Here is a 22,367-nt window from a genome sequence, read left to right as displayed (position 1 = left end):
ATCTTTCATAGGAATGTTCTTGCCTCTTAAATTTAAGGCGGCTTAAAACATCCAACTAAATTGGGCAAAAACTTTGTAAAGCCTTTGAAAGAGAAACTGCTGCACAACACATCAAGTGAGTGTCGTGACTGAGAGCCTTACTGGAAGCCAGCAAGGTTTGGGGGTTGTTTTTTGTGTTTTCTTTTTTTTTTTTTTTTTAAATGGAGCACTTAACTATGCAAGTACATAATTTGGTGGAGAAAACAGAACTGTTGTCAGCAGAGTTTCAGACAAATTGGTTCCCAGTTAGAAATTGATTGGGAGGGCCAGCAAGCAAAACATTAGTGGATTAATTTCAGGAAGTAACATGCATTGTTAATAATCCATAAAAGGGCAAATTCTGAACAACTGAACATCTCACTCCAAAAAAAATGTTGATAATATGACTCAATGAGTAGATCAGCACTTCTTTCAGTAGAAAAGGGCAAGTTAATTCTTGCCAAAGTGATTGGGAGTACAGGAAGTTTTCAATATTTAGTGTTGAACTGTTGACCAAAGGAATTTGATCCTTTTGGCACTGTGAGTTTAGTCAAAGTGTAGGGTGATGGTGAAAAGATGAGAAGAATCATAGCGATACATCTGAAAGTTTTCCAGAGTTGGCTATAAAGTAGAACTTCACTAAGTTTATAAAGTGGAGAGTACACAGGAATCGTTCTGATCATTTTGCAAGCCATCTATCTCCCTTTCATGACTCCATAAATATTTGTGGCAACTCTTAATAAGGAAATGTAAGATTAGCAAAACAATGTATGTTGGTTAGCCTTCAAGACAGTTACATCTGGAAGTGGGGAGCCATGCCATATGATCAAGCAGCTCTTTGTGGACCATCTGCAAGTACTTCTTGGACCTGCAACAGGGCCTTTAAGTGCAGTTTAAGACATTGCTCTAACCACACCTGAACACACTGAGACAAGGTCCAACTATATTATGAGCCACTGTAGAGCCTGTTTTAGCTGAATTGTGGTAGAGGCACAGCGTGCCCATTAGTGTCATCAAAAGTGTTGTTTTACCATCTATATTTCTATTATCATACTGCTGGGCCAGCTGAGAGACCACGTCCTTCAATGCAGTAGGGCTGCAGTCGTACCCTGTGAGATGCCTCCAGCCAGCCAGCCGGCTATCAGGGATGGAGCCAGGAGCAGAGCAGCCCCTGTGAGGAGTTCTCACTTTTGGAATGCATCTGCAAGCTCTGGCTCAGTTAACCTTGCAGGCTTTTCTGGAAGAGTGACTTGAGAAATACGCATTTGTTTATTTTTTTCATCTGTAATCAGTTAAAGAGGTAATTTACATCTCAGGGTCTTTGAGGAAATTTTTGAAAGAAGGGAAAGCTTTCTTTTTGACTGTGCCTTTATTTAGTTTTATGTATATATAAAATATACTTATCCATTATTTTTCATGTATGTTAGCTTTCCAAATAGTCACTTCAAAATGCTTTTCGTATATGCAAGTTAGTGGTTAGGTATTCACTTTTGGTTAAAAAAAAATCACAGTTAATTAGTATAAAATAAAATCACAGTGGGCTTTTGCTGAAAATACTTATCTGTGGGAAGTTAAAAAAATTCCTATGATACAATGACTTTTTTAACAACTTACTGAAGAGGAGGAACTGTCATGGTAGCATATAAATAGGGCAGATGGAGATAGCCCCCCGAGGCTATGGGACTTGAGTTAATAAACCTTGAAAAGTTACCATAATTTTCGTTTTGTATTTTCCTCATGAACCCAAGTAATATAGCTCATTCGTTTTGAATATTACCACTGGACTCCCAGGCAATAAGTTTCATTTTCTTAAACCCTACATCTAACCAGATCCAGACCAAAGCTAAAATACTGGTCCCATTAAAGTTAATAGCAAAATTCCATTGGCTTCAACGGGGCCAAGATTTTATTCTGAGACTGTAGATTTTAGTATATTACAGTATTTTGGTAACATAAGTCAAATGAAACAGCCTCTTGTTCAAAAGGTTGGCCAATTCTTTTTCTGCTAGTCCTCCTCTGTATCTGTTGGATGTGTCTCCTAATATTTCATTGACGTAAATGACTTGCTAGAAGTTTCCTCAGTGTGTTCAGCACATCCCCAGTACATCATGACTGCCACACAAAGAATAGTAGCTTTTTTGCAATTAAATACATGGGGAAAGGAAGGAACATAGTTGAACTTACGAAAATGATCACGTTGGGTTAAATTCTTTGCAGAATATGAGTAGGAGCTTGTGATAAAGCTAAGTCAGGGTCACAGATTCTTTTTACCTCACATAAGATAAACCGAGGTGATGCAAACCACCTCTTCGGGGGAACAGAGTGTTTAGCTTGTGAAGAAGGTCGGCAAATTAAAATATTTCAAGAGGCAGTAATTTTGTGTCAAATAATGACAGAGATCTGGAAGTTTTCTGTGGAAACAAAGTGGTCTGATGTGGAGATGGTAAGCCTGGGCTAAAGTAGCAGATATTAGAGCCAAACTACAAAAGCCAAGTATTTATGTAGAAAATTCAGGGGCAGTACAGCTTTTCCTCAGCTGTCCTGCTCTTTAAGTAGCAGACACAGTATTGTACCACTGCATTCTAAAATCCAAGTTCACGACTGAATAAAACGGAGAAAACAGATCCTGCCGTAATAAAAACACATGTAAAATTCCTGGAAATGTTTCCTGTTACAGGCCGCCTGGTTAGTATAGGCTGCCTGCACGTTGGTACAAAGTCAGCAATTGTTTGCTTGTATTCCTTTTTGCCAGGAAGATGAAGATCAGACCGGAAGGTTATCGGTCTCCTTTACAGCCATGTTAGGATCAGAAGGAATAAAAAACCTAATTGTCTTGATTGCATTTCAGATTGTTTTGATTGGGTTTATGCCCATGAGACAAAAGGCCATAAAACAGGCTTTTTTTCTGCCACAATAAAAAGCCAGAGAAGAGCTTTTGCTTTGGAGTTGATGCAGAGTGGTCCAAAAAATGTCCTGCAAGCTAGATCCAGTCCACAGCATGATTCTGCCTGGATTACCAATTTTTTGAAGTGACCCTGTGTTGGGACTGTAGCTCAGCAGGAACAGCTGTTACAGGCTCCTCCTGATGGTCAGAATGCTCCTAGTGCACCCTTCACTCCCCAGGTCTTCAGTCCTCAAGCTGACAGTGTGTCCGTGTTGGAGGTGAGGGCTCCTGTCCTGTCACTGTGGAGCCTGGCCCAAGGAGGTCACCCAAAACTGGCGTCTGGCCTAAAGCAATTAAATGGTTGGACCAAATGGGAATACCTTATTCCAAGATGAGTATTTGCTTTTTTCTACAAGGAAGTCTTCTATTATATCTCCTTTTTTAGTCTTTAGGTAGGTTGTGAGATATCAGGGGAGTTAGAGGTGGCAGTTCCATTAACTGACTGGAGACATTACAATATATGATATTTTCTTGTGGTCTGCTATGAACTGTGCTTGCTTACAGCAGGTCTGCAGTATATTTGCAGGCGTGTTACATGTCTCCAGCAGTAGATGTGTTAGAGGAATGAAACTGGTGGTTGCACAACACATACAAGACTGAGGAAAATGGGGAGAGACGTTTAGAGGATATGCCTTGAGAGGCTGCCGCCTTAATGGACATGAAACAAAGAAGCAGGAAGTTTTCTGGGATGTAGAGAGACACATTTTCAGGCTAGTACAGGATACAAATCAGGAGTATTATTGACCAACATGGTAATGTACTTTCCCCAGCAAGAAGGTCCCTAGTTCTACATCCCCGTGATGAATTTCCAGCTTATTTGAACAGTTTGCTTATTTATCTTGGACAGAGACCATACTGCAGTCATCTGGGCTAGACTACTGTAATGTGCTCCTAATTGTTTCCCTTGAAATTGATCGGGAGCCTCTTTGGGGTGGGAAGCTGATATATTAAAAAATACGGCCCCATTCCGTGTAGCCGTTCGAATGTTAATCCCCCGGTTCTTGGGCAGCAGCCTTGCACTCCGTGTCCCTGCCTGGCAGCCGCTCGCAGTTGGCCATGGGCGGCTCTCTCTCCCTGGGCTGAGGCAGGCGCGGGCCGAAGGCAAGGCTTTCTTGTCCTCCGTTGTGGAACTCCCTGCCAGAGCCCCTTGCTGGCTGCCTTTAAGGCAAGCTGCAAGCCCTGTTTATTTCAGTTGGCCTATCCATGACTGTTTTATGGGCTCCCTACCTTTGTTTTTGCATCTGCTACCCTTTTGTTTTTCTCTTTCCTTCTAACTAGTCAGGAATTGAATCTTTTGGGGCTGGCAGGTCCCTTTTGAATTCTGTGTGTATAGCATATTGTAACACGCTATTAGATTTTGCTTTCTACTTTTACTGCTTTGCATTTGGCTCTTTGTGCTCCTTGGCTTGCAATTGGTGCTTTAGAAAAGATCAAATAAATATATAATTGTGTCAAGTCTTATTTTGTCTAAGAGGGTTAAATCCCGTATCCAAATATAGAAGAGTGTGTTTATGGGGAAACTCAGCACTGAGAGACTTAGAAAGCAAGCTCCAATTAGAAAGCAAGCTGATTCCATGCCGTTTGCAATGCCATGTTTTCTTTAAGAGAAAACTTCCACTGTAATTAGCAAGAAAGTGCAGCCTACCGGCCAATGCATTACCTAACACAGAGCCCACTATTCAGTCTTAGAAATAGATCGTGCTTTTATATGCTCCTCTGGAGACTGACGATACTGTGAAGTCCAGTATCAGCAAAACAGAAGTCTAAACACGAGCAGAGTCAGGAAATCTTGTACAATAGATGATAAATAGGGATTTGGTTCGTTGGCTACTTCAGGAGGAAGTGTGTAAATGTAATCGTGGAATACAATGGTCTGTGCTTCTACCATCAAATACTAGAAGTAAATGTCTATTTTCCATCCTGCATCAAATGATTTGACTGTTACATGCATACCCGAACCCGTATAGATGATGTTGTTATTAGTGTTACACTGGCTGCCAAGGGATCAGCAGAAGTTCAGGTCTTTGTTCTAGAAACTGCATCGGAATCAGCAAAAAGACGTGCTTTACCTCACATGGAGATACGTCTGATAACATCAACCAGGGGAATGAAACAAACAACTAGGAGGAAGAGGAAGTAGGAGCCAAGTGCTATACAAAACCCAAGGGTCTTAGGTCAAATATTGTCATCTGGAGATGGTCTATGGGCACTAAAACAGAGGAGTGAACCCAGGGGTAAGGTCATGCCACTTTGCTGAGCATTGGGAATCCGGAAGTTCCGTATCATCCGTCTAGGGAAGTTCCAGTCGTAAAATACTATCAAAACCCAAGACGTTTAGGGCAGCTTGGTCCTGCAAAACAGTAAAATTATTAATCACTTGACTAATCCACATTAATCAGTACAGCCTTGTAACAAAATTGTTAATCAGCCTGATGAACTGAGCAATCTTGCAAAGAAATGAGCCTACTTGGAATTTTGAAAGTGATAAAAGATAGAGCGTTAAACAAAATGACTGGAAAAGATGCAAAATCTCCTCAAAACCAACATTGCCTCTCATCTCACTGTTTCTATTTCACCCATATCCAACAAGACCAAAAACTTGCATGCAGGCTGGTATTTGGAAAGTAAAGTATTCATTCTGCGTGTGTGAGAAAAACGAATCTCTCCTTCCCACACATAGACACACAGAGAAAAATAAAGGCAAAGATAAAGGGGGCAGCAGGGGGAAGTGAAGCTGCGAGGAGAGAGAGTATTTGTTTCTTAATTGTGAGGAGGATTATTGTTAGGCTTTTAGGAGTAGAAGACCATACAGACATTTAAATGTGATCAAAACAAGTAAGATACATTGGAAGATGGGGCAAGGGTCTTTGAGGCCTCAAGAAGCCTCAGGTGATTTGAGGGAAGAACCTGATGTGTAAGCACTGCCATCCCACTGAAGTGAGGAAAAATAAGGTAGTAAACAAAGTTCGGCCAGTATATTTTAGTACTGGAAGTAATAAATAATAATTGTCGGCGGCAGCTGAGTGCTTCACTGACAAGAACAAGATGACAATAACTAACTTGTCCCAGATGAAGAACAAAATCTATGTTTTGTAGATACACGGACGGCTAATTGAAAACTTGTGAACGTCAGCCATTATAGAATACAGAGAAGGGTCTTTCTGTTAGCTGTTAATGATACTTCCACTCCCTCCAAACACATACTGTCTTTGCATTCCCTTCAAGGAGTGCCACAATGCCCTGCTGTCTTCAGACACTTGTGCCTTTTGTGGCTCTCCGGGCTGGAAACGTTCAGACCCTGAGCAAAGGTAGCAGTGGTTCTGCCAAGGAAGGACCACCCCGATTTCTAGAGCAGGTTGATGACACAGGCTATTGAGTCCTTATAGAGAATTGTTTGTCTTCTGGTTTTAGATGGCTTTAATTCCTCCAAATTGCTCCTTGAATAATAGGAAAAAGGCAATTTGAATTTCAGTGACAGATTGGACATAACAGGTTGCAACTATTAGGTCTAATTTTACCATACTGAGAAATAAAATTGCCTAAACATAAACATCGATCACTGATGCAGTAAATTAATTTGTACAGAAAAAGTAGTTTAACTGCAGTGCACATTAAACATAGAAAATTTTCAAAATTACAGCTCTCTGAATTAATTTCTACACTTGTTTACTTGTTAAAAGCAAAGCATAACTTCTTTTTCTTTTTTGTATTTGTCTTTGTGACTTCAAATTGTGAAAAGCAAGGACAGTAATTGATTGCTCGAAAAAGACTCGCTGCTGTGGATGTAACTTAAGCTCTTTTTTTTTTGCTTCTGAACAGGTTAATAGAATTACTAAAGACCTCTTTGAAATATTGTTTCATTCTAGCAAGCAAATTCAGCATTTTAATAGGCTTGAATTATGTTTTGTTAAGAATTGGTGGTGTGAAGTAATTAAAAAATTTTATGATTTGGTTCAGCAATGAGTTTACATTCAAGTGTGTCCTCAGGCGTATTTAAACTGTTGAAATCTTCCAAAGTGTTTCATAAAAAATGTCATCTGTATCTTCTTCTTTCTACTACCATCTCTTTTCAAAAATTTTGCCCATACTACTATCCTACATTTTAATATGGTATCTGGAGACTTAACATAGATGCTGGCCAACTTTTCTTCATTCTAGAAAGTGCTATTTATAATATGCTTATTGTTTTATAAAATGAAAAAGAAGTTGCCTTTCTTATTTTAGGCCATGGCTATAATGTTACTGATCATATGCAATCACAAGTGTGTATATAAGCTTTATAAAGGTTGCCTGAGTCACAGTGGAACAGGATCTGCCAATGTGGCTTATTTTGATGGTATCTGGTGTCTACTGTTTTCAAGGACAGTAGTTCGATTCAAACACAATTCTGATAAGTAGCAGGTTTTCATGTCTTTAATGCCCTGACAAGGGCATCACTCTCAAGAGAGGGAGGTGAAACCATTTGGATGAGAATTTCTTCCCCTCTCCTTTGTGCTGACACACCAAGATAATGGACAATTAATAGCGAACCTGCTCTGCAGGGAAAGTCTAGGGTTATCACTAGTATAAAAGTGCTCATGAAGTGTTTGGACACAGAAGGGACAGAAAAAATAAACACAAAAAAGTAGAAAGCAGGACCAGCACAAGGCTTAATGTTCAATTACATGGTTTTTCACCTGAAATGATGGTGAATGATTTTTCAGTAGCAGCAGCTGTAACTTTTTAGACCTGGTTCACTGCTCCTGACATCAGGCAAAGGACAAGAGGAATCTTGCCATTTGTATCTTTTTTTTGTAGTAAGCGGGAAAGCTGGCTTGTGTATTTCCTGGAGATGCCAGTTAGCAGGACTGACTGCTCTTAGTCACTAATCACGTCGTGCTATAAAATTTACTCTGGTTGGGTATGGAAGACAGGTCTACATAAATTGCTTCTTCATCTTGTCTTCTGATCCAAGATCCATCCAGGCTTGCAGGATGCTCTTAGGGGTCACATTTAGTCTCATTGCTTCCATGCGGACCATATGTGGGATTACTTTTCTTTCCTGGCCCTTACGGTGAGCACCTCCCCTTGCTCTGGGGGAAGGCTGGTTTCCAAATTGCGAGTCTGTGCAGCCCTTGGTTTTTGCTTTGCTGTGCGATCCCAGCAACTCCTCAGATGCTCCCAGAACAGTCCACCACCCCTGAGGTCACCTGGAGAAAGAGCTGCCGGAGGTCAGCAGAGCACTGCTCGTGCTTACAAGTCAACCAGCTGGCTGCCGTGGGGATTATTGCAATGGCTGTACCTGTGCACCAGATTTAGCAACTGATGATGTGATTGTGTGCCTCTGTTGTCCAAGTAAACAGAGAAAAGACGTACGGTGTTTCCTGAAGTTAGACAAACCAAAGATTAGTCTAAACTGAGAGTGGAACAGGTTAACAGATCTTTCTCTACCCTAAGCTTTCATTTGTCCCTAGCAGCACTGAGCTGTCAATACAGTGTACAGCTACTGATAAGTATGGGTTCTCCTCAGCCTGAAGAGATCTGTCTGATAAGATAAGATGGCCTTAAAAAAGAGAGAGAGAGAAAGTACGTTAACTGCTTTGACTGCAAAATACCCCCTGGTAGCCAGAGATAAGACACCTTGAGCTGCTCAGAAGACCTTAGACAGGATGTAAATGAAGCCAATAAAAAAAAAAATCATTTCAAATCCAGCCGCTGTTCTGCTCTACTCTTATTTCCAGCTCTGACAGCAGAAGGCTTAATTTACTGTATTTCACACCAGGTTTCCATTCTACACTGAGGAAGGTACAAAGGGTTGTTTTAGATAGAGGCTTTAAAAAGAGGAGATCTCTTTATTTCTGGAGAGGCCTCTATTTCAGACAGTTAATCATGAGGCTTTGGAGAATGGAAATTATACAGAAGAGAAAGAAAATGTTGCCTTTTGCAAAGAATTTCCCAATCTTTTTTGTAATTAAATCACGCAAATAAACCTGTATTAACACTAAAGGACTGAATGAAGCGTATATATTTTAAATGCAACTCTTACCTTGCAAAATTCCACATAGAGGAACTGATGTTCCACCAGACAGGAAGAAGGTAGGTGTGACAGTTTACATACGAGAGTTTCGTAGTAGGATTTGGTCTTCTGAGCATTCTGAACAATTAAGTCCTGCTTATAGTCTAGACCCCCTGTAAGTCAGTAGAAGCCACACACACCTACCAACCTGTGCCTCTCCCAGGGCATAGACGTCCACATGTGTTCCCATGCGAGCAACCTGGGGAAAGTGAGGGTCAGGGAGAAAGGGCTGTATTGTCTTGTGTGACATTTTGACTACAGTGGAAAGGTTCCCAAGACACACTGCCCCCAGTGTGCCTGTGCAGTGCTAGCATGGCTGTGAGCATTTGTCTGCCATTTTGAGCACTGACTTAGTTTAAAAACCAAGGTTACCTTTGCTCGGGGACATCACATTTAACAGCTGTGCAGCACATCTACACTAACAGCCAGGTCCGAAAAAAGGGAGCCTAAAATGGGATGTAGATGAACTATAATAGAAATGGTTGTCCAAAACCTACCTCTCTGGGTTCACCCCATTTTGGTAGGCACCTCTTTTTCTCGTGAAAAGTTTCTCAGGTATCTGTGGTTTGGCAGTCTATGCAAACCACCTTAGAGTGAGCATCCGGGTAGCCATCGCGTTTGATCAGCTTCCTGCACGGAGAACATCATACTAAGCCCAGGACACGGTGAGCACTTTCAGCAGAAAGTGCTGCGTTCCTGTCTTCCCTGTGTAGGGGCCGGGTAGGTAGAGTATGAAATGGCACGAGGCCTTGATTCTGTTCCCTCGGCATCCTGAGAGGATTGAAAGCCTCTGAGCAGAGGGTCTGCAGTTGTGCAGAGATCTCTTGCCATGGAAGCTGGGCTTACTGGAGCAAAGAGTACCCTATTCATAGGGCTGGTAGGAGCACATTTGAGAAGAAACTATTAACCTACTGAGAAGGACACTCATTTAGTCCGGGGGTACTTGCAGGCTGGAACTTGTGCTTAGGTTTATTTTTGTTTTTATCCAGTGCCTCTTTAATGTATAAAGAGCCCAGTACTCTCCTCTCCCAGCTGAGAGCCCAAGCTGCGAGGTTGTAGACCTTTTCCTGGTCCCCCCTAGGGCCCCATGAATCCTGCTTTCTTTGCTTCTTAGGCTCCTGGAGACACCTAAGTCCCTGTGCAGATCTAGGTCCAGGAGTTTTCACCTGTGTAAATAAGACCGCCACCACATCTCTGTCATTCTAAGAAATAAGCAGTTCTGTGTTTATTTACTGTATTTAATTCTAGCACATTGTAAAATAACAGTGATATGTTTTTGAAAGCGTTAACTGCCTGCATTGCTTTCGCTTGATCTTCATTTCCCTTTACATTCCATTTCTTAAAAGAGATTCTGTGATACCTTTGCCTGAGTTTTTTTTTCAGATGCAATTATTTACTCCCTTCTTTCTCCCCACCTTATATTCCTTTCTTTTTTCTTCTCCACTTATTTCCTTCCTTCTTTTCTTTGTCCTAGTTTAGCCCCCTCCAAAGGTGTCTCTTGCTGTCACTGTTCTGGTCTAGAGGCAATGAAGCAAGGAATTGGGGTGGTTGAAATGTAGGCAGAGGTGGGAGGGACAGGCGTTCATGATTACAAAAAAGAGAGGGAAGGCGGCCGAGTGTGAGGTACACCCACAGCAATCCCTGCAGACCTTCCTGATTAAACTCTGGATTAGCTGAAAGAAGGGTGATATTCAAATAAGGACCCATGTGGTGCTTGGCATCTCATGGGTTTCTGCCTGCAAATCCAGCTCGGGGTCTCCATCTTTTGTCTGAGCCTCCAGTCAGGGAGGTTTTGACTGCCTGCCCTTCATCTCGTGGGGTCTTGGGGCTGGGTGGGAATGGAGACTTAGAAGGCAGCTGTGAAGCAGGGTCTCCTTCAGCTCTCAGGGTCCGAGCCTCTGGACCATTTGATTTTGGGAAAGAAAGAGAAAAAACAATGCTGTCTGACTTCAGACACACTCCTTATATTGTCACCTGGGAAAGAAAGCAGCCATCAGCTCATTTTAATACCACTGGAATGCCACCGGAAAGTTACTTTGATGACTGTGTTATAGGGGCTGCTGTCTCTCAGCCCCCTGTACACTTCGGCAGCTTTCCAAAGGAGGTGGGGGAAGGCTGGAGGGAGAGGGGTTCTGGTCCTGTTCATGGTGTTGCCTGGGGAGAGCCCGACTCTGAAAGCTCATTCTCAGAAAGCAGAATGCAGAGGAAAGTACTGGAGTCCAGCGAGGAACCTGAACCGTTATCCCCCAGTCATTTGCTGTTCTTAATAACTGGTAAAAATACTGTTATCAGTACAACAAATTATAATGATTATTTTCTAGCAAAGACCCGATTGACTGAATCACTGCTTTTAGTACATGAGGTTGTTAATATACAGATTCTTAGGAGATCATTGTTATGTGCAAGTTTGCTAGAGTATTTGAATGGGGTTTTTTGCTCTCCCATTATCTTGATTCTAAATGTAATTATTCTCAGGGTGTTTTTTTCTGACCCTGGCTTCAGATGGAACAAGCCTGGTGGTCTCTGACTCACACTGTACAAACAAACAAAAACAACTACTAAAAGAAACAGCAACTTAACAGCGGAAGAAATACAGTGTAAATGTGTTTGTCACATTTAAGCAGTGGACAAATGAGCTAATTTGAATCGCTTAGTGCTTGTATAGTCACAACTAAACAACCCCTGTAAATTAATTGTGTGACATGCGATTCCCAATTATGTAAAGCAGTATAATAAGCTTTGAGGATGGTGACTGTCATTAGTTATATGTACAGGACTGTGGAAAATTACTTATTCTTTCTCTTTGCCTAGAGAGGCACAAAATACCGGCTTCCTCAGAGAAGCAGAGGGTAGCTCTGTTTTCTTCTAGTTGCAAATTGGGTTTTGTGTATGATTTGAAAGGTGGAGCAGAATGTGAACTGCTTACATTTTCTTTAATTTGGCTGTAGAAGACGGAATTCATTGGGCTCCGTCTGTTCAAATGAACTTTAAGCAACAATCAAGGAAAACATTTATGCTCCTCTCTACATATGTAATAGTAATATGTCTTCTGAAGAAGACATAATGGAACTGGAGGCTTAGGTTACCTTAGGAGAGCAATACAGGAATGTTAACTACTTATGTAGGCATTAAAGGCATTTTATAAAAGCAAGCAGGTTTTTCCTGCGAGGTATTAAAGTGCCTTATTTGTTGTTTCTAGGAGCTGCCTTTCTTCTGGCTATGAAATTTAAAATGGGGAAACCTCCCTACCAGCTGTCTCAGTTCTGTTGGTCAGGAACCCTTGTATGTTTCTCCCCCAGTAATCTAACTGTTAATGCATTTAATTGGTGCTCCCAAAGCAGTTTTGAAATATTGATAGATTTTAAAAACATCTGTAAATTATAAATAATTTTTAAAGTTCACATTTCTCTTTTGAATGCCCATTACAGAGTATTAGTTTTCAAGCCATTTAATAAGTTATGAGACAAATGAGTGAGTTTAATGTGGGGTCACTGATGTGAAAAAAATGAGATGGTTATATTAAAGTTGCGGCTTTTCCAAAACTGTGTACCTTTCTATTGAAAGTAAACAGAGAACATTATGTAATAATGTGTATTTTATTTAAAGTGACTTTAAAGGCTAGCACCATCTGCTAATTCTATTAAAAACTTCAAAACCATAGTTTGTTTCAATGGCATCTATGTTAGGCCATCACTGAAGTCATGTTAGTGCTTAAACACTGTCCTTTGATCTTCTAGTTATTTAGATCTATTCAGCACACAGCACAATATTGTTTCATTTCAGCAATATCTAACCTCTTCATTTACTATTTATTCACACCTGCATATTCCCCTAAGATTCCTTATCTCATTTTCAGGGTAGCCCTGCAGACAATTAGTGGTGGTAATAATATAAAATGTGTCCTGCACTAAAACCTGAAACGGCTATTACAAGTAAACTATATGATATATAATAACCACTCCACTCAATTACCTGCACAAAAATGCAAGGATTTAAAACTGTGGAGCTCCATCATACATCCTGTTAACTGACCTACCTACCTGCTATGTAGTCCTTCCTTTCTTACAGTTCAAACTCTCTCTGGTAGCATGCCATCTGGTAAATTAGCAAAGCTCTACGTTTGTATGTGTTGTCCATTCTTTTCAATATGTGTGTGTGAGCACATGTATGTGTACTCAGTGGTATATGAATGGGTCTTTGGCTGGGGATGGGACAACAAATAGTAACTACACAACAATTCAGTGCATACATGTGCATTCAGACCCCATATGCCTGTGGCAGTGTGCCGTAGATGTGTTTGTGTGCTGCTGCCTGGTATACTTAGATTTGTCATCTTTAGTATCTATTCCTGTCCTATGTAACCTGTTGTTACAAATTTTGTACCTGTTAAAGAAACCTTGCTATTTAGTACTTCATGTGGGGTACTGGGGGATGTTTGTATGACCAGTCTGATGTTACCATTGAGGGGGTAAAGCAGCCAGAAATATCAGCAGGACCTGGAGCCGGGGGGTGTCTGTCCAGCCAAATTGCTGGGTTTTGTCTTTGGTCAGGTCCATCAGCTTAAGCATTTTGCCAGCTCTGTGTTTCAGAGGGAGACAGGATTTTTCTTGCAGGGATGGCTCAGACCTGGGAGAGATGGGTTCTGTTTCCTCCTTTGCACAGATTACATTTGTAACCTGAGGCAAACTGCTCCTGCTTGTCTGTGCCCCAGATACTTGAGCAGCAAAACGGGGAAAATAGAAAACTCCTGCTTACAGGATATTAAAAATATTCATTTGTTCATATTTGTAAGCTCTGTTCTATCAGAGAAACCTTATGTATTACGGCACATAAAGGTTTGCTGACATTTGCTTTAGGAACGTAGCCATTTGTCTAGTGGCAGCAAAAACATGTTTAAATCATACAGAAAAATAAGGCATGATAAAGCAAGTGCCCTGAAGCGTATTCCAGCCAAAGCATGCATATGTCATAAACCTTCCTGGTGACTAAGAAATGTTTTTCTGAAGCGGTACTGTTAATTCAGTCAGCAGCACGAGGGATAAGATCACTTTTAAGACCTCACGACTTCTGGGGTTGGCACATGAGTGGCTGGCTGCTAACTCCACAGAGGTGCTTTTGTGCTCTGATGCTTCCCCCTTCCTCCCTCCCCTTTCGTGGGATAACTCCTTCTGGTATTACTTCACTTTTCTGTTAGTGAGCGCTTTCCCCCATAAATATGACTGAACAGGTGTTGCTCTGCTACTAACTGAGTTTCCAGCTGTCCTCCTCCAACACAGACCAGGCAAAATCTGTTGTTTCGTCCTATTAGACAGACTAGAGAACTATCAAGCCCGAGATGGAGGTCTTCCTCGCAGGATACAGTAGTTTTGTTGCCAGAAGATGGTCAGGAAGGCCTGGCTGGCTAACAAAGACAGTCCTTCAGCTGCTGGGTGTAGTTCCAGTTTTGCATCCCCTTTGGCAGCAGCACAGAGACTGCTGCAGTGTGGCCAGCCAGCAAAATTAGGAAATAAGGACCTCTTTTATTTACTCAGGCTGCTGAATCATGGGCATTCCTGTCTGCTTGGAGAAAAGTCAGGCAGCTCTACTTTCCACTGGAAGTCTCAGGAGTGCTTGGTACTTTCATCTCAGAGTGTTCACACACTTGTTTTAATGTGCTTTATGGAAATGGTGAAACTCAGCAAGTACAGTTGGTGTAGAAAAACATCTGCACTAACTATTCACACACATTTGCATCTTTAAATAGACTTTTAGGCCTTGTAGCTGATTTCCAGCAAAGTTTTTTGGTTGTGAGTGCTAGAGCTTTCTTAGAGTCAGCGAGTGTGAAGTGACTGGTTCCAAAAATTAAAAATTTACATGGACATGTTAAGTGCATCACATTGAAACTCAGAATACTTGCCATAACACAAAAAAGGCATTTACAGTAAGTAGCACTTAGTGAGTGCCGAAGGAAAAAAAAATAAGTCGATACAGAAAATATATTTTAAAACTCCTTAAACACTCCGTCGAATACCTGGAGCCCTCCTCTGCCCTCAGATGGATGTGTCTTCTGGGGACTTGTACGTGTGCATCTGAATTTGGTCCAGAGTATTCTAAAACAGCTTGTTATAACATTAAAAATCAGAATTTGTAATGTTGACATAGCTTGGTGGCTAGGTGTCTGCAGATTTATGCTGCAGACATATGCTGTATGTGCAGTAGCAGCAAACCGTATTTTCTAGGAGAGGGATCATCAAAAAGGGGTTTGAAATCCTTTACCCCACAGCAGATCAAACTTTACCTGCAGCCCAGAGCCGGTGCTGTGGGAAGTGGCCCTGGGAAAGCAGGAGTGGAATCTGCAGCCCGAGCCTGCAGGTTGGCTGCATGACCTTCTGTTTAGCTCCTTCACCACGTCTTTGAGTGCCCGGGTCTGCTTCCCTAACATGGAGTAGCCTCAGTGGGGGCTAGCAAGCCATGGGTCACTGCCATGTTGAAGGAGATGCTCAGCATCTTTGCTGAAGGAGATGGGGCAGCATCTTTGTGGGGAAGGGTGTGGAGATGGCAGGAGAGGCAGTGCCATCGCTCACGCCCTGCTGTAGCAGTAGTTACCCTTAGTCCAGGTTTCCTTCTTGAGTGCTGTCCCCAGATCCATTCCTAGTTGGCTCCTAAGCTCACCATGCGCATTAGTCCATCACACAAAGTGTTCATAGAATGGTTTGGGTTGGAAGGGACCTTAAAGATCATCGAGTTCCAACCCTCCTGCCATGGGCAGTGACACCTCCACTAGACCAGGTTGCTCAAAGCCCCATCCAGCCTGGTCTTGGCTGTTCCCGGTGTTCAGGTTGGAGTCTGCACAGCAAAAGTCACTGCAGCGAAACATTTCCCTTGTCACAGGAGGAAGGTTTCAAAAGTCCTTTTGCAGGTCACTGGTGGCTGACGGGCCGGGCTTTGGGAACCCTTTGTATGAGTGCAGTCCAGGAGCCCTCCTTCCGGAGCGCGGTGGTTGGCCACCGGTGCCCCTTCCACGGCGGCTCTCCCCCACCCCACCGCGCCGGGGAGGAGGGGAAGCCAGGGAAATATGTTGGCCACATTGTTTTAGCCTTGTACTCAGGAAAATCCTGTTGTCCTCCACCGTGTGCTGTGCGGAATTCCCCCTGCCTTGCTGGTCCTTCTGTAGCTCGGAGAGATGATTGAGGGATTTTCACATTTCAAGTGAAAAGGGTGCAAGATGGACTTGTAAGTGCTTTGCTCTTCTCCTTTTTGCACAAAGAGAATCACTCTGGGCTCAGATTAAATAACCCAACAGCAAAAAGTGACACACGGAAACATCTATATTTGCCGGTTGGCGAGTAAGAACTCTGTGCTGCGGTTACCACTCTTCCCCCTCCGCTTTCCTGCCCTTGTATAAAAGGGAAGGAGAGATCCCCAAGCAAACAGGGGGAATGGGATGGGGGGAGAGGGGCTGCCATTGCTTATGCCATGGTCACGCTCGGCGCTTGATCCTGACCCTGCTGCCAGCCCCCCAGCCCGCCGGGATCCACCAGCCGGGGGGAATAGTCGTATAATAGGTAAAACCAGGCAGGCTGTGGCCACAAAAAGGAAGCGATTTACTACTGTGTCAGCGATGGTACGCTATTTATAACGCTTACTGTGTATTCCTCTAAACATTTATACAATAATATATCATTTCTGCATAGGATATACATTTTAATACTAAATTTGGTTACAAAATATGTTGCCTAAGCAGTCACAGACTATTTTTCTTCACTCAGTTGCTTGACATAAATTCCTGTTTATCTGCAGGCAGTGGTTGTATGTCAAAAATATATTTGATTTTTAAAGGACAAAGGTTTTTCCACTTAAAAGACCTGGTTGAAAATATTCATTGAAAATAAAATTTAAAAATGAAGAAAAAATTAATGTCTTTTTCTGTAAATAATCAACCCACAGTTTTTATCATTTCCAGTTTTAGAGTCAAACCCAGCAATTTGAAAAGGCAATATACAGATTTACATTAAAAGTCTCCCATGAATATTGCAGTCATTAATGTACCAACTCAAAGACTCACCTGGCTGGTATTATTTAGTGTGTACGACAATGAGTAACTTTGCTTCAGTACATTGGGAAGCATTTTAGCAGATGATAGTACTTTTGCTGGAAGGGAGGATTTTTATTTTTCATATTTTATCTTAAAAAACCAAACACCTTTGTTTTCAGTTCAAAGCCGTGGCACTTGGGCTAGGGTTTGGTTTTGTGATTTAAATATATACCATTAGTGCAGATTCGTAGGTAGGTAAGCACAGCTACATATTTGCGTGTGTGTGATTTGTGAAACCCTCCTCTTCAAGACGTAAACAAGAGGGATAAAAAGCCGTGTGGGTTCCAACTTATCCTGAAAAGCATTGTGTCAACGGGCAGGCATCCAGCAATGGTGTTTGGTTGTTTTCTCAGAGTTAGATGGTTGCCATCTGGCATTGATAGGGAGATGGCGTTGTCATCAGTTTCTAGATGCAGGAAAGGAATGAATCCTCATCTGTTTCCTGTGGATAAGCAAGAGGTTGATAATCTAGTAAAATCTTGTTACCTTAAAGAAAACAGGCTTGGAATTTGTTTACATAATATAGGCCAGCTCTAACTTTCATGTCGGTGTAGTAAATTTCTTGAGAGAAGGCTGAAGACATTAGGAAACTTACTGCTTTGCAAGAATACCTTAATAAAGATATTTTTGAAGAGGTTTATACTGTCTTTTTCTGTAGTATTACTGTAGTCCATTTTAATTTTAAAAGGGAAAAAAACCCCAAGCATTGCCCCTGGAAAGGAATAGAAAGATTATTTCATGTAGAGGGGTCTTTCAAGCATTCTTTTAATATTTTTGAAGAAGTTTTAGGTTAAGATAAGTATAATCATTGTAGTGTTGTACTCTACATTTAAAACAAAAGGTACAGAAATGGTACAGCACATCTGTTGAAACAAATAGTTACAACTTGCCCTCTCTAGAGATGAGGTAGTATCATGGATAACTAGTTCAGTTTATTATCTGGCTAGCGTTTCTGTTTTGTCTTTTCCTTCTTACTCGTAAATCTTTCAGCTTTTACCATAAGTGTTTATCATTTTTCCTGTTTCCAGTTTTTTACAAGTTGCTTTGTCTGCCATCACCTCCCAGTACAGGTTCTGCTGGGCTGAGGAAGTTCAGCAGGCTGAGGCCTTTGCAAAAAGGAAGAAATGGTGGGCAACCTCTTGAACTTAAAAAGGGAAAAAAAAATTGCTGTTCACAACTGACCCTTTTGAAACTGTCTCATTTTCCTTAATCCTGGCTGTTGGTTTGTTAGTTTGTTTTGAACATTTAATGATCCAGCTGCCAGCTTTCAGTAACTGAATTGTATCATTATTGGAGAAATCTGGTTGCACTTTATTAGAGAAAACATCACTGTTTATACTGTTGTCCTGTTCCTCCCCTGTAATTTTTCCTATTATTGTTTAGAATAACACCCAAATCTGTCTCAGTAATAGCCTGTGTTCAGATGCAACTTTAAGGGGGAAAAAAAACCTGTGGCAAAGCAGGGGGAATCTTTTCATTAAAGATTAGGCATGTAGGTTGACTTTATTAATTTTAAATCATTCCTGTAATATTTTTTCCTTTCCTTTGACTCTTCAGATGCTCACATAATTTGCAAATCATTTTACAGTGGATACAAAAGAAACATTAAATATATTAAAATCTGCATTTTAATAAAGTTGTCAATGTATAATACATATCCTGCAACTGAGAAAGAATGATAAAAAAGCAATAAAAAGGTAATATAGGCACAGAACTATTTAATAACTTTTAATGTTTTACAGTCTGATAAAAATAAATGTGGTCTTGAAGCTGTTGGATACAGGTGTAAGAAATATCCTAGTCTGAGTTCAATATGTTTTAGCTGTTTAGGAGTAGCAGATCTGCGTTGTTCATATGCATTTGGTGTCTCCTTTGGACTGTAGGGATTAAGCTTGTGGGCACGTGTCTTTCTCATTTCAGATGGAGTGGATGTTGAGGATGACCCCACTTGCTCATGGCCAGCATCATCGCCTTCTAGCAAGGACCAGACTTCCCCGAGCCATGGAGAAGGTTGTGATTTTGGTGAAGAGGAAGGAGGCCCAGGGTTGCCCTATCCATGCCAGTTTTGTGACAAATCGTTCAGCCGCCTCAGCTACTTAAAGCACCACGAGCAAAGCCACAGCGACAAGCTCCCTTTCAAATGCACGTATTGCAGTCGTCTCTTCAAACACAAACGGAGCAGGGACCGCCACATAAAGCTCCATACCGGAGACAAGAAATATCACTGCAGTGAGTGTGATGCAGCGTTCTCTAGGAGCGATCATCTTAAAATTCACTTAAAGACTCATACGTCCAACAAGCCATATAAGTGTGCCATTTGTAGACGTGGATTCCTGTCATCTAGTTCGCTGCATGGTCACATGCAGGTTCACGAGAGGAACAAAGATGGCTCTCAGTCTGCTTCCCGGATGGAGGACTGGAAAATGAAAGACACTCAGAAATGCAGTCAGTGCGAAGAAGGCTTTGATTTTCCTGAAGATCTTCAGAAGCACATTGCAGAATGCCACCCCGAGTGTTCCCCTAACGAAGACCGATCTGCTCTTCAGTGTGTTTACTGTCATGAACTCTTTGTAGAGGAAACGTCTCTGGTGAATCACATGGAGCAGGCTCATAATGGTGAGAAGAAGAATTCATGCAGCATTTGCTCTGAGAATTTTCATACTGTGGAGGAGCTTTACAGCCACATGGACAGTCACCAGCAGCCGGAGTCGTGCAACCACAGCAACAGCCCGTCTTTGGTAACTGTGGGTTACACCTCAGTCTCTAGCACCACTCCAGATTCGAATCTCTCTGTGGACAGCTCAACAATGGTGGAAACGGCTCCCCCTATACCAAAAGGTCGTGGAAGGAAGCGGGCAGCTCAGCAAGTGCCAGATATCACTGGTCCTTCGAGTAAACAGGCAAAAGTTACCTATAGCTGCATTTATTGCAACAAACAGTTATTTTCCAGCCTTGCAGTTTTGCAGATACACCTGAAAACTATGCATTTAGATAAACCTGAACAAGCCCATATCTGTCAGTATTGTTTGGAGGTGTTGCCGTCCCTCTACAATCTGAATGAACATCTTAAGCAAGTCCACGAAGCTCCAGACCCAGCACTGATTGTTTCTACCATGCCTGCCATGGTGTACCAGTGCAACTTCTGCTCTGAAGTGTTCAATGACCTCAACACCCTTCAGGAACACATCCGATGTTCTCATGGATTTGCCAACCCTGCTGCTAAGGACAGTAATGCGTTCTTTTGTCCCCATTGCTACATGGGATTTCTTACAGATTCTTCTCTGGAAGAGCATATTAGGCAAGTCCATTGTGATCTTAGCAGTTCCCGTTTTGGTTCCCCTGTGCTTGGAACCCCAAAAGATCCAGTGGTGGAAGTGTATTCTTGTTCTTACTGTACAAATTCTCCAATATTTAATAGTGTTCTTAAACTGAACAAGCATATCAAGGAGAACCATAAGAACATTCCTTTGGCACTGAATTACATCCACAATGGAAAAAAATCCAGGGCCATGAGTCCCTTATCTCCTGTAACCATTGAGCAGACCTCTTTAAAGATGATGCAGGCCGTTGGAGGTGCTCCTCCTCGTCCTGCAGGTGAATATATTTGTAATCAGTGTGGTGCTAAGTATACTTCCTTGGACGGTTTTCAGACTCATTTAAAAACACATCTTGACACTGTCCTGCCAAAACTGACCTGCCCTCAGTGCAACAAGGAATTTCCAAACCAGGAGTCTCTGCTGAAGCATGTTACCATTCATTTCATGATCACCTCAACCTACTACATCTGTGAAAGCTGTGACAAGCAGTTCACTTCTGTGGATGACTTGCAGAAACACCTACTGGACATGCATACCTTCGTGTTCTTCCGCTGCACCTTGTGCCAAGAGGTTTTTGACTCCAAAGTCTCCATTCAGCTACACTTGGCTGTGAAGCACAGCAATGAAAAGAAGGTATACAGATGTACCTCTTGCAACTGGGATTTCCGCAATGAGACTGATCTGCAGCTTCATGTTAAACACAACCACCTGGAGAACCAAGGCAAAGTGCACAAGTGCATCTTCTGTGGAGAGTCCTTCGGTACGGAGGTGGAGCTGCAGTGTCACATTACTACGCACAGCAAGAAGTACAACTGCAAGTTCTGCAGCAAAGCTTTCCATGCCATCATCTTGCTGGAGAAGCACTTAAGAGAAAAACATTGTGTTTTTGAAACGAAAACTCCAAACTGTGGAACAAACGGGGCCTCTGAGCAGGTTCAGAAGGAGGAAGTGGAACTCCAGACCTTGTTGACAAATAGCCAGGAGTCCCATAACAGCCACGATGGCAGCGAAGAAGATGTGGACACATCTGAGCCTATGTATGGCTGTGACATTTGTGGAGCAGCTTACACCATGGAGACTCTCCTGCAAAATCACCAGCTCCGAGACCACAATATTCGTCCTGGAGAAAGTGCCATAGTGAAGAAAAAGGCTGAGCTCATTAAAGGGAATTACAAGTGTAATGTGTGTTCTCGAACATTCTTCTCTGAAAACGGGCTCCGAGAACACATGCAGACACACTTGGGACCAGTGAAACACTATATGTGCCCAATCTGTGGCGAGCGGTTTCCGTCTCTTCTGACTCTTACTGAACATAAGGTTACACATAGTAAGAGCCTGGACACTGGAAACTGCAGGATTTGCAAGATGCCCCTCCAGAGCGAGGAGGAATTTTTAGAGCATTGCCAAATGCACCCTGACTTGAGGAACTCCTTGACAGGGTTCCGCTGCGTGGTGTGCATGCAGACAGTGACCTCCACGCTGGAACTGAAAATCCACGGCACGTTCCACATGCAGAAAACTGGAAACGGTTCTGCCGTGCAGTCCACGGGACGCACACAGCATCTCCAGAAACTGTACAAGTGTGCTTCTTGCCTGAAGGAATTCCGCTCGAAACAGGATTTAGTGAAACTTGACATCAATGGTCTGCCATATGGTCTGTGTGCTAGCTGTGTTAATCTCAGTAAAAGTGGTAGTCCAAGTGTCAACATCCCTTCAAGCAGTAACAGACAAGGCATGGGCCAAAATGAGAACTTGAGTTCCATTGAGAACAAAAGCAAGGCAGGGGGACTGAAGACTCGATGTTCTAGTTGCAATGTTAAATTTGAATCAGAAAGTGAACTCCAAAACCATATTCAGTCAATCCACAGAGAGCTTGTTCCAGACAGCAACAGTACACAGCTGAAAACACCACAAGTATCGCCAATGCCCAGAATCAGCCCCTCCCAAACTGAAGAGGTA

General features: G+C 42.2%; 1 protein-coding gene across 8 annotated transcripts in view; it reads left to right on the top strand.

Annotated features, from left to right (window-relative positions):
• Window positions 1-22,367, top strand: part of ZNF521 (zinc finger protein 521) — a 233,774-nt gene that overhangs the window by 75,136 nt on the left and 136,271 nt on the right. For all 8 annotated transcript variants that reach the window (XM_014936979.1, XM_014936981.1, XM_014936980.1 and 5 more), the window contains one exon: window positions 19,012-22,364. In XM_014936979.1, coding sequence (XP_014792465.1) covers window positions 19,012-22,364 — 3,353 coding nt within the window. The remainder of the gene's footprint in view (window positions 1-19,011; window positions 22,365-22,367) is intronic.

Source organism: Calidris pugnax, unplaced genomic scaffold (genome assembly GCF_001431845.1).
Source record: "Calidris pugnax isolate Ruff unplaced genomic scaffold, ASM143184v1 scaffold51, whole genome shotgun sequence".
Taxonomy (NCBI): domain Eukaryota; kingdom Metazoa; phylum Chordata; class Aves; order Charadriiformes; family Scolopacidae; genus Calidris; species Calidris pugnax.
This window is presented reverse-complemented; position numbering and strand designations above follow the sequence as displayed.